We start from the raw sequence: 11,221 nt of genomic DNA on the forward strand, positions 1-11,221 counted from the left end.
CAACATCAACATTATTATTACTTCTATTACTGAAAAAGAATCAGTATCGTCGAGGATTTAAACTTGACGGCTTCAAAATTGAATGCTTTTAACACTGAACATGTTGTACTTTTAAAGTTATGGATTCAGATTTTAATATTTGTTGAATTTCTATGTTCTGTGTCGAAGAAAATACCGGCCGTTCAGTTGAACCCTTTGTTTCAAAAGCTCCATCTACCTCTAGGTACAACTATATGTCTATTGATTAGGATTTGTTTGGATTTCTTGAGCCAATTCCCTTGTCAACTTGTCAGCGCGGTCATCTTGCCCACCAGCAAAAGTATAGACTCTGAATGCAAATTGGAAGGCCTTCCATAGTAGTTTACTTGATCCTAGCTTTTTGTGCCCATCATTTTTTGTCTTTGCTTCTCTCCTCTCCTGATTCAATGTTCCAATATTATTAAAAAGTCCACCAAATTATCAGAACCAGTAATTTCCACAAGAATTAACTACATTGTACTAACCTTCAAGACAAGTTCCATGCAGTTTGAGGAAACATCTACCATTAATTCCTTGATACGCACGATAATGCCAAAATCAAAATGAATGTTATGGCTTGTAAATTTCTTGGACTCTTCATCTTTTGTTCGATCCAGTGTTTCAATTTCTCCTTTGATCTACGCGACAGAACTGTTTGTTAGAGCTGTTATAAGCAGCTGAATAATTAAGACTTTCAGGAACTTAGTTTCTTATGTACCTTGTTAAAGTAACTCTCAGCTTTGTCAAGGAGTTCGCCAACAGGTGAGACTATTGGCCAATTCTTTAGAGTAGTGTCTATTGAGTCTAACTTGGAATATAATGCTGCTGCCATCCGAAGTTCTTCCAACTTTTTGGTAGGAAAATCTTCAAATCTTGCTAGCACCTGTAGCAAGAAACTTTCAAGCCAACGTCGTCCAATATAATAAAAAATATATAATATATAATATAATGGAGGAAATATGAACAAAGCAGATATATATATATGAACCTGACATTCATCGGTTAATTTCTCAAGGTGAGATTCTATATATTTGTGGAACTTAACGAGCTCGGACATATTTGATGTTTGAAAAGAAGCAATGGCCGTTTTTATCTCCTTGATTGTTTTTGCATGATTTACAACATCCTCTTCAATTTGGTGGAAATATGCTGACCTGAGACAAACATTGCACATTCCAAAATATATAACTCAAAATTACTGAAAAAAGCGACATTATATTCCACCAGATAATAGGTGAGGATTTTAATAAGATTACCTCTTTGTCATTTCTGCTAATGCATCAGCCATTCCCTGTTTACCTCCTGCTGAAGCACAAACTTTCCCCGTTCTCTTCTGTGATTTACTATCTAAACTAGAGCCTTCAACTTGGCTCTTGAGAAGTCGATAAAGATTACCCATTTGGGATGATCTTTTCAATTTAGTGGCTGCTCTCTTAACTCGTAAGACACCCATAAATCCTAGTGGTGGTGGAGGTGCAGGTCCCTTTCCCATTGGCATGGGTGGAGGTGGCGCTGGCACTGCTCCATTAGAAGCCATTGGTGGAGGTGGGGGTGGAGGTGTCATACCCTTTGATCCGATGGGAGGTGGTGGTGGAGGTGGAGGTGATATTACACTTCCTGTTGTCTTAGGTGGTAGTAGAGGTGTGATACCCTTTGATCTGATGGGAAGTGGTGGTGGAGGTGGAGGTGATATTACATTTCCGGATGTCATGGGAGGTGGTGGTGGAACTGTTATTACATTTCCTATTGTCTTAGGTGGCGGTGGAGGCACCGCCATGGGACGTGGTGGGGGTGGAGGCGGAGACGGAGGTGGAGGTGTTACTTTGTTTCTTGATGTCATTGGTGGTGATTCTATGACATTTGGAGATAATGCAAATGGTGATAGTGGAGCTGCTGCCTGTTCTGCTACATATGATCTCAACTTAGGAAGCGTAGATGGAGGTAAACGCACGTCCAATGAAACAGGACTTGACACTGGTTGATTATTTGAAGCACCAGTGCAACATGTTCCTCTATTTTCTGATACATTGTCCATAACAGTCAGTAGAATATTTGGAGAGTCCGTCATGTCACAATCTTGGCCAAATTCACAATCATCCCCTGCTTGTATTTCTGATATTTGTTCACTAAAGTTAGTTGCTAGTTGAACAACACAACCTTGATCTTGCTCTATTGCATGAGGCAGCAAGTGGAAATAGAGGCGTTTTACATCGATAGGATTCAGCTTCTCAATTGCTTGAACCTTGAGTTCACTCTTCTGTGAACCATTGATTACTATCTCAGAGAGAACAGAAGTTGGGGTAGGTGGAGGGCTTGAGGGAGAGGACTCGTTGCTCGAGTAAGACTCTGACAGAGGCCTCCCAAAGGTATCGGATGAAGGACTTTCATCTCTCGTCTGGTCATCCACGTCCATCATATCGAACACCCTTTCAGTGGCTAGCTTAATCATCTCATCAAGCAATACCAATCCTAAACAGTACATGTTGAAGATATAATTAAGTAAATAAAACATGTCATATCTACCAACTCAACCTATTAAATGAAACGATCGCACAATTCAGCACTAGTGCTCAGAGCTGAGAGGTGAATAAAAGAGGCAGAACATTGCCATTTAGTATCCATGTAACGTTATGACGTACCATAACGCTTTAGATCGTCGTGGAGTTTACTGTGTGAGTCCTCATTAAATTCCGCCATGAATTTATCATCACCTGTCCACATTTCCCCGATTGATTTCAGAGTATCACAAAAGCATTCCAGTGCCTGATATATATATGTATAACAATTTGGTTAGCAAAGTTAGTTATCATCTTCCTATAAAAAAAAATGGTATGGTGTATAACGCACAACTCAGCGAGTAAATACGTAACCTGATCCATTCCTGCTCCATCAATATTTGACAATGGAACATTTGGGTTGATGGAAGGATACAATTTATGGAGATCCTTTAGGGTCAATATCAGCAGCTGTAAAAAAAGATGTTCACATATAGCAGAAGTTAAAAGACTTGCCACTATTCTTGTCTGAACACTACAAAACAATGTCTATTTTCGGACGTTTTACTGCAAAAGTTAATAATAACCTCCACAAATTGCATCAAACAACAACAACAACAAACCCAGCGAGTTCGCAAAAGAGGATCTGGATAAGGTATTGTGTATGCAGATTTTACCCCTACCTTGGGAGGGCAGAGAGGCTGTTTTCGAAAGACCCTCGACTAAAGACAAGATGAAAAGAAGCAGTGGCAATAAGCGATAACAACAAGAAGATATTAAAAAATCGAAGCTAAATAAAGCAATTAAACAATAGGTAGTACAAGCAATCCAAGAATAAAGAGATACCAGTCATGCTAACATTAATGCGACTGGTCTGGGAAAGAAAAAGGGAAACGTTCGACTGCCTACTAACCTTCTATCCTAGTTCTCGACTTCCACACCCTAATTGCATTAAATTGCTGCAATTTAACTAAACATCAACAATTTGATACAATTTGGATAAAGTGACATAAGAATACCTCATTTACAGATGCAGAACCCAAACAAGGTGATAGATCAAGCAAGTCTCTCAAGGTGAGGATCTTGCTCCTGAGTGCTGTCATTATTATGAAGTTGTCTGCTACACCACATGAATTGTGAACTCTAGAGCCTTTGGTTGTGCTATAACCTTTCGATACTATAATGGAAGGTGTTTTTTTGGTTTCTTTAGTAAGTACATTTATCTCTTGCATATCATCATCCTGGCAATACAAAAATTATTGTTAGTATTCACTACAAAAAAGAACTGGAATTAGTTACGAACTTCATCGCTAATCTGTCGCTAAATCGCTCATAGCTAACAAAAGTTCTTGATAATCTATCGTTAATCCATCTCTAAATAGGGAATATAGGATTAGCGATGGATTTTTCTGTTTAGCTACCAAATTTGTCTGTTGCTAATTCCTGTTGTTTTAGTATTGATTGTACTATCAATGAAGGAAAATGCAACTATTTGATTGCTTCAATCTCCTTAACTTACATTATTATGACAGCAAGATCATCCATATCTCCAAATACAAGATGAACGATTTCATTTTTGAGGTAAAAGAAATTTCTCAAAACTTCATTAGACCTATATGGTTTTGTGACATGAATATGCTTGTGTTCTTCATCTTCTTTAACAAACTATTCTTACCAAAGTAGTCCCACATCATGGTCGTGTGGAGTTTTTTGTGTCCAGACATAATAAATAATAAAAAGTGTGCTTTGTTTAACAACTTAAACTTTTAGATAAGGTGATGACACAATTTAACATTGTATCATTAGCATACAGAGGTCTTGCATATAAGACGTATTATCATCACCCATTATCAAAGAATTTCAGCGTGCTTGGCCTTAGAAAAAGAGTCATGCATGCACGTAGAAGGACGTGTCGAAGATATAATTAAGAAATTAAAACTGAGCTTTGTCTAATAATTTAACCTTTCATATGAGATGATTACACAATTCCATCATTCCGTTCTTAATTTGTTTGGTTATACGAAAAAAATTGAAATTAAAGAAAGGATAATATTACCTCAAATGTGGAGAGCTTACTAGGGGAAAAGTGAGGAGCCACAACACAGCATTCCCCAGATTGCATTTGCAACCAATTATAATAACAAGTTCTAAATAGGCTTGAAGAAAAAGGCAACAACAATAAAGAAAATGATGATTGTAGCAAGTCAATTTTCCTATTGATTTTGACAATTAGAAACAGTGAGAGAAATTCAAATCGGTAAACAGCAACAATAATAGAATATATAAAATTCAAATAACGGAGGATGAAAATGATGAAAAACATTCAAATATCTAAGCTTTTCTATTCTCCTTTGTTTCCAGAAAAGAGAGAGAAATGAAAGTCAAATTCTTGAAATAATTTTTCTTGTTTTATTTAGGCCGAACGTATCTTTCGGGGGCTCAATGCTGCCTCTTCCTCTTCCTACATTACCACATTTGGTCTTTTTCTTTTAAAGAATACTAAACTAAAAGTCTTTTGGAGGGGTCATCAACCCTTTCTTGTGAGGTGCTAACGGATAGCTTAACTAAGGTATGTTTATTTGTTTTAAAAAAATTACAATGTCGAAATTTGAATTATATATATATTTATCAAATTACTCTCTCTAATCAGGCGGATCTACGATTTAAACTCCATGAGTTCAACCTTCAAGAATTTTAGTGTTTAACACATTATATTTTTAAACTATGAGTTTATATCTACTATTCTTTTCAAGTTCAGTGATGTTTACACATAAATTCATATGTCGCACAAAAAATTATAGGTTCAATTGAACCCGCTTCTATAATGCTATATTCGCTTCTAGCTAGTGATAATAATTATGCAATTAATAATTGGTGGTTGGAGATCATAAATGTCCACATTAGGAGACAAAGTGATAGTAAAATACTTTACATTCATGAGAATCTTCAAGTGAATAGCATCTTAATGATTCTGAAACTATAAAATTTGCATGAAGCAATTTAGAGTTCGTTGTGTGCCATACTTTGTTTTAAGATTTGAACTTATTAATGTTCAGAGATTGATATAGTTTGGTTTTGCATATTAACGAAATGTTTACAACTGTTACGAACTATGTTTGCTGCATTTTGTATATGCTTAAATGGCTGTGACCAATGTGTAAAAGGAACCAAATATTATAAATCATGTTAAATAAAAAACATGAGGTCCCGCCGAGATTTGAACTCGGGTTACTGGATTCAGAGTCCAATGTCCTGACCACTAGACCACGGGACCGGCTTTGCACACAAATACACAAACACTACTACTATACAATTTTACAATTATCCCTGCCAATTTGATTAATTACAGCGAATTTAATATACTGTAACAATATAAATAAATATTACGTTATCAAGTTACTTAAAAACTAGAGACAAGTATCATTAGAAGTGAGGGGTTATAACTTTGCAGAATTGTAGATGTGTGTCCACATTTAACTGATCTATGTTAAACTTTTAGTTAAATGTTTTGACTTTATATTGTATTCCATAAGATACATTTGGTTCACTCAAATGAGGGATAGTATTAAGGTTCGCAGTTCTTCGAATAGCAAAATATATCCACAGAGCCTTAAAGTTGTTCATACTTTTACTTTTCGTTTGAGCACTTTAATCAGATCTTTACTGTGTAATTTAAACACAAAATTTGTAGACAGCCAAACATATATCGGTGCTTGTAATTCACACGCCGAAGTAACAAATTAGATGAGGACACGTGGATGCAGTAACTTAAACAAATTTTAAAAAAATGAAAAATATAAATATGAAAACGAGAACCCAAACGTTGTCATCTTCCCCAACGACCCCTCCTCGCCAGAAATATCAGTTTTCTGGCCATGTTCGTTCTCATTGTCTTCCGCACTGATTACTTCTGCTATTTTTGAAGCCATAGATTCAACACCATACATCCTCTTCCTCACACCATCCCGTTCTTTCTTCTTTTAGGTTCAAACTCATTTTCTTCAAACATTTTCTGGTCAATCCCCAAATAATTATTTCTGCCATTTTCAGCCATTTTTCTATCAATTTTTTAGCCACTTTTTTGCTAATGTTTTCAGCCATAGATTCAAACATATTTTTTTGAATAGGTCCGGCCAACTTGGATTAAGAAATGTTCTTATGTGTTTAGCTTGGAATTTTTGTAAAGAAAATTTGTACCCTTAGACTTGTTTTCAAGACCTTGAAAATTTTGTGTATTAGAGTTTTGTGGTATACGTTGTTTTTCTTGTCGTGAGGAGGCAGAGGTCGCCGTTGACTGAGGCATTCTTTTGGCCGGCAAATATGGCGGAGGTGGGGGTTGTTCTAAACTGTTCAAAGTAAACCTTTTCTTTCCAAAGGAAAATGTTCACATGGTTGAATCACTAATAATAAATATTTCATAATTTAAAGGTCACAAAGTTTAATTTTGTTACTGTTAAGAAAAAAATGAAACTTCACCGAAAAAATGAGGGGTTGTTGTTACGGTAGTTTACATGGCTGAAAATGGAGGTTTTGGGCTAGATTTCATGGTATTTTTTAGGAGTAAAGTTGCTGGATTTTTGGGCTGAGGAGATGGCGAGGAATGAAGCTGCTGCATTTTTGGGCTGAGGTTTGGCAAGCCGCACTGCTACTTTTCCGACCAAAGAATTGCAGCAGCCACTATGTGGAGTATGCAGAGTTTGTTTTCCGGCAGAAGAAAAAAGAAGTATGTGGAGTTTGGTTGATCATGTGAAGAAGAAAAGAGAAGTTGACCGGGAAATATTCCGGCAGAAACCATACATTTTCCGGCAAGAAGTATGTGAAATTTGTTTTATTGGATGATTTGATGTCCTTAAAAATGGAGAAACACTTATCTTGCCATGTTGTCTAAATGACACAGTAAAAATATTGTTAAAGTATTCAAATGGTACAAATTTAAGATTGACTGTCAAATGAAAAGTGTAGACACTCTTAGGGCTTACCATGTATTTTATCTTCTTGATAAAATTGTAGAATCTTCTTCTAATGTTAGAAATTCGATCAATTGCTCATCTCGAAATTCATTGCATGCACGTTGTACGTCTTCATAAGTGAAGTTAGCAATAGCACGTCACCATGTATATCCTAAAAATTCTCATAGTGTAGATTACGCTTTGGATTATCACATATAGCTATTTGAAAAAACTATAGGTGCTTGTCTGGCTGATACATTATTGTAATGTTCTTTTTTTTATGCTTAATGTTTGTTAGCTTTGATATGCGTATACATATAAGTGTTACGATCCAAATTCTTACTACAATCGTGATGACATTTAATCCCAAATAGCTAGGCGAACCAACAAGAATAATTAACAAATTTGGATACCATAGAGACATAAACAAGTCTAGACATAAATAACATCATAACATAAGTCTAACTCTGATGATAATACATGAGTGCGGAATATCCAAATCACTGTTTTAAAAGGCATTTTCGGGGCGAGGCTGTAATGACCCAACCGGTCATTTTAACTTTTAGAACCCCGTTCCCTAAAATAAAACTTTCTGTAGGTGCTTGTAATGATTTATGACTTGCGGGGATGTTTGGTTCGGGATTTGGAAGTGTTTGAGGTGAAACCGGAACACTTGGTTCCTTAAGTTGGCCTTAAAGTGCTAAGTTTGACTTCGGTCAATATTTTGAGAAAACGACCCCGGAATAGAATTTTGATGATTTCAACAGCTCCGTATGGTGATTTTGGACTTAGGAGCGTGATCGAAATTTTATTTGGAAGTCCGTAGTGAAATTAGGCTTGAAATGGCTAAAATAGGAATTTAAAGTTTGAAAGTTTGACCGGGGGGTTGACTTTTTGATACCGGAGTCGGAATCCAGTTCTAAAAATTTTTATAGCTCTATTATGTAATTTATGACCTGTGTGTAAAATTTGAGGTCAATCGGAGTTGATTTGATAGGTTCCGACATTGAACGTAGAAGTTGAAAACTCTTAGTTTCATTAAGCTTGGATTGGGGTATGATTTATGGTTTTAGCGTTGTTTGATGTGATTTAGAGGTTCGACTAAGTTCGTATGATGTTTTAGGACTTGTTGGTATATTTGGTTGAGGTCCCGAAGGCCTCGGGTGAGTTTCGGATGGTTAACGGATCAAAAGTTGGACTTAAAAAGCTGCTGCAATTTTCTCTTCTGCTGCATATTTTGGGCTGTGATCGAGCCTCAGATCGAGCCCCAGATATCGAGCCTCAGATCGAGCCCCAGATATCGAGCCTCAGATCGATCCCCAGATATCGAGCCCACGATCGAGGCCTGAGTCGAAGCCAGGGACGAGGCTCAGTATCGAAGCCTCGATCGAAGGCAAGGCTCGAGGGCATGATCGAAGATAAGGCTCGAGGGCCAGGATCGAGACCCATGCTCGATGCCCTGATCGAAGGCTCAAGCCCGATGCTATGATTGAGGCTATGATCGAAGGCCCAACCTCGATACCCTGATCGAGGTCATGACCGAGGTCCAGGCTCGAGCCTGTGATCGAAGTCACGATCGAAGGTAAGGCTCGATGGCATGATCGAAGGTATGGCTCGAGGGCTAGGATCGAGGCCCAACCCTCGATGCCCTGATCGAAGGCACATGTTCGATGCCGCGATCGAGGCCCTGTTCGAGGCCCAGTTCCGAACTGCTGGGCAGTTATAAAAAACAGAGGACATTCGTCCCATTTGCCATTTTTGGCGAACTTGAGCTTGAGCAGAGGCGACTTTTGACAGATTTTCAAGGAAAAAACATTGGGGTAAGTGATTCTAACTCGGATTTGATCAATATACAAGGATATATCATTGTTTTCACGATTTAATTAGTGTTTTGAGATTGAAATTTGAAAAAGTTTAGAAATCTCATAGAAACGAAATTTTGAGATTTCGGTATCGATTCGGAGTCGGATTTGAGTGAAACTGGTATGGTTGGACTCGTAATTGAATGGGTTATCGGATTTCATAACTTTCGCCGGATTCTGAGATGTGAGCCCCGCGGGCGAATTTTTAATTAATTTCGGATCTTTTCTTTAAAATGTAGTATTTTCTTATAGAATTGATTTCTATAATATTTAGTGATTGTATCAAATTATTTTGGCTAGATTCGAGCCAGACGGAGTTGGATAATCGTGGAAAAGGTCTTATAGAGGATTAAATTGGAGCAAGACGAGGTAAGTCTCTTGTCTAATCTTGTGAGAGGGAAATTACCTCATAGGTGATTAAGATTAAATAATTGTTGCTAATTGTGGGGGCTACGCACGCACGAGGTGACGAGAGTCCGTGCGTAGCTACTATTAATGCTAAAGTCCGGGTAGTTTAGGACTCAAAGCATGTAATACTTGTGTAAATTGTATTCTTTGATTAATTAATATTAATTAATATATATGAATATATTGTGAATTGTTTGATAAAGATATTAAAGGATGGAAATCTCATAGGCTTGATTTCTATTTAAATTAATTAATTGTCAAAAGAAATTGTTCTCCTCCCAAATTTATCTTATAATAAACATACTGTCCTTCCGGAGGCACATAAGAAAATGTCCTCCTTTCTTGTGGAGCGGGTCGAACGCCTCGGCAAGATAGATGCATCTATGGATCGCGCCGCACGTCCCTCGGCAGTGTACACGACACTCTGGATCGGGCCGTACGTCCTCGGCAGAAATCGTGCTTAATAATAATAATAATTACACGATACTTTAATAATTTATTTTAGCTTGTAAAGCTAATTAGTAAATTGGAAAATCTTTGGAATTTAATGAATTATTATTCTTGCTTGTTAAGAAATTAATTGTTACTCCTGTAAATGAGATTTAATTGATAAATTGAAATTTATCAGAATTAAAGGAATTTAATTAATATATTGAAAATTGATACATTTGAAGGAATTTGATTATTTCCGCTGATTAAATAAATTCTGTAAATCATATTGATTTAAATATCCTAGTTTTATTTCAATTGTTATTGACCTATAGTGAGTGTCAAAGTCGGTCATCTCGTCTCTACCACTTTGAGATTAGGCTTGATACTTACTGGGTACACGTTGTTTATGTACTCATACTATACTTGCTGCACTTTTTGTGCAGGATCTGAGACATGTACTAGTGGAGGACCTATCATCACATACCCACGTCATCTAGAGGCATAGTAGTGAGCTGCCTTTCTGAGCCGTTCTGCAGCTACCAGTGTCTCTTCTGATATTTATATTCTATTTATTTTATTTCAGACAGTATTTGGAGTTTTGTATAATCTACTAGATGCTCATTCACTTGTGACACCGGGTCTTGGCACACACATTGGTAGAAGTTGGTATTTTATTATTTTTTTGGAATAAAAGTTTAATCAATGTATGCTTAATTTATTAGTTGGCTTGCCTAGCTGTAGTGTTGGGCGCCATCACGACCTACAGGTGAAATTGGGTTGTGACAACATGGTATCAGAGCACTAGGTTCACGTAGGTCTCACAAGTTATGAGCAGACCTAATAGAGTCTTGCGGATCAGTATGGAGACGTCTGTACTTATCTTCGAGAGGCTATATGGTGTTAGGAAGCTACCTTTCTTCATATTCTATCGTGCAATTGATGTAGTACTAAATATCCTTCTCTTATTCTCTCACAGATGGTGAGAACAGGCTCTAATGATATTCCAGACCAGGGAAGAGCTACTACCCTAGTTGCTAGAGGCCGAGGTAGAGGCCGA

At 37.1% G+C, this 11,221-nt stretch overlaps 1 protein-coding gene and 1 non-coding gene across 2 annotated transcripts; both read right to left on the reverse strand.

Moving 5' to 3' along the window:
* LOC104090428 (uncharacterized protein At4g04980-like) lies at positions 1-4,975 on the reverse strand. Its single transcript, XM_009595522.4, has 9 exons — positions 4,570-4,975; positions 3,533-3,754; positions 2,889-2,984; positions 2,658-2,781; positions 1,275-2,487; positions 1,007-1,172; positions 737-901; positions 504-656; positions 1-417 (listed from the first exon to the last, which is right to left on the reverse strand). Exons 1-9 carry the CDS (start codon positions 4,834-4,836, stop codon positions 238-240), a joined length of 2,586 nt encoding a protein of 861 aa, XP_009593817.1. The 5' UTR covers positions 4,837-4,975; the 3' UTR covers positions 1-237.
* Positions 4,976-5,715: 740 nt separating this feature from the next.
* TRNAQ-CUG (transfer RNA glutamine (anticodon CUG)) lies at positions 5,716-5,787 on the reverse strand. The gene has a single exon. It is a non-coding gene; the product is annotated as a tRNA-Gln (tRNA).
* Between the last annotated feature and the right edge of the window lie 5,434 nt (positions 5,788-11,221).

This window comes from Nicotiana tomentosiformis, chromosome 8 (genome assembly GCF_000390325.3).
Source record: "Nicotiana tomentosiformis chromosome 8, ASM39032v3, whole genome shotgun sequence".
NCBI lineage: Eukaryota > Viridiplantae > Streptophyta > Magnoliopsida > Solanales > Solanaceae > Nicotiana > Nicotiana tomentosiformis.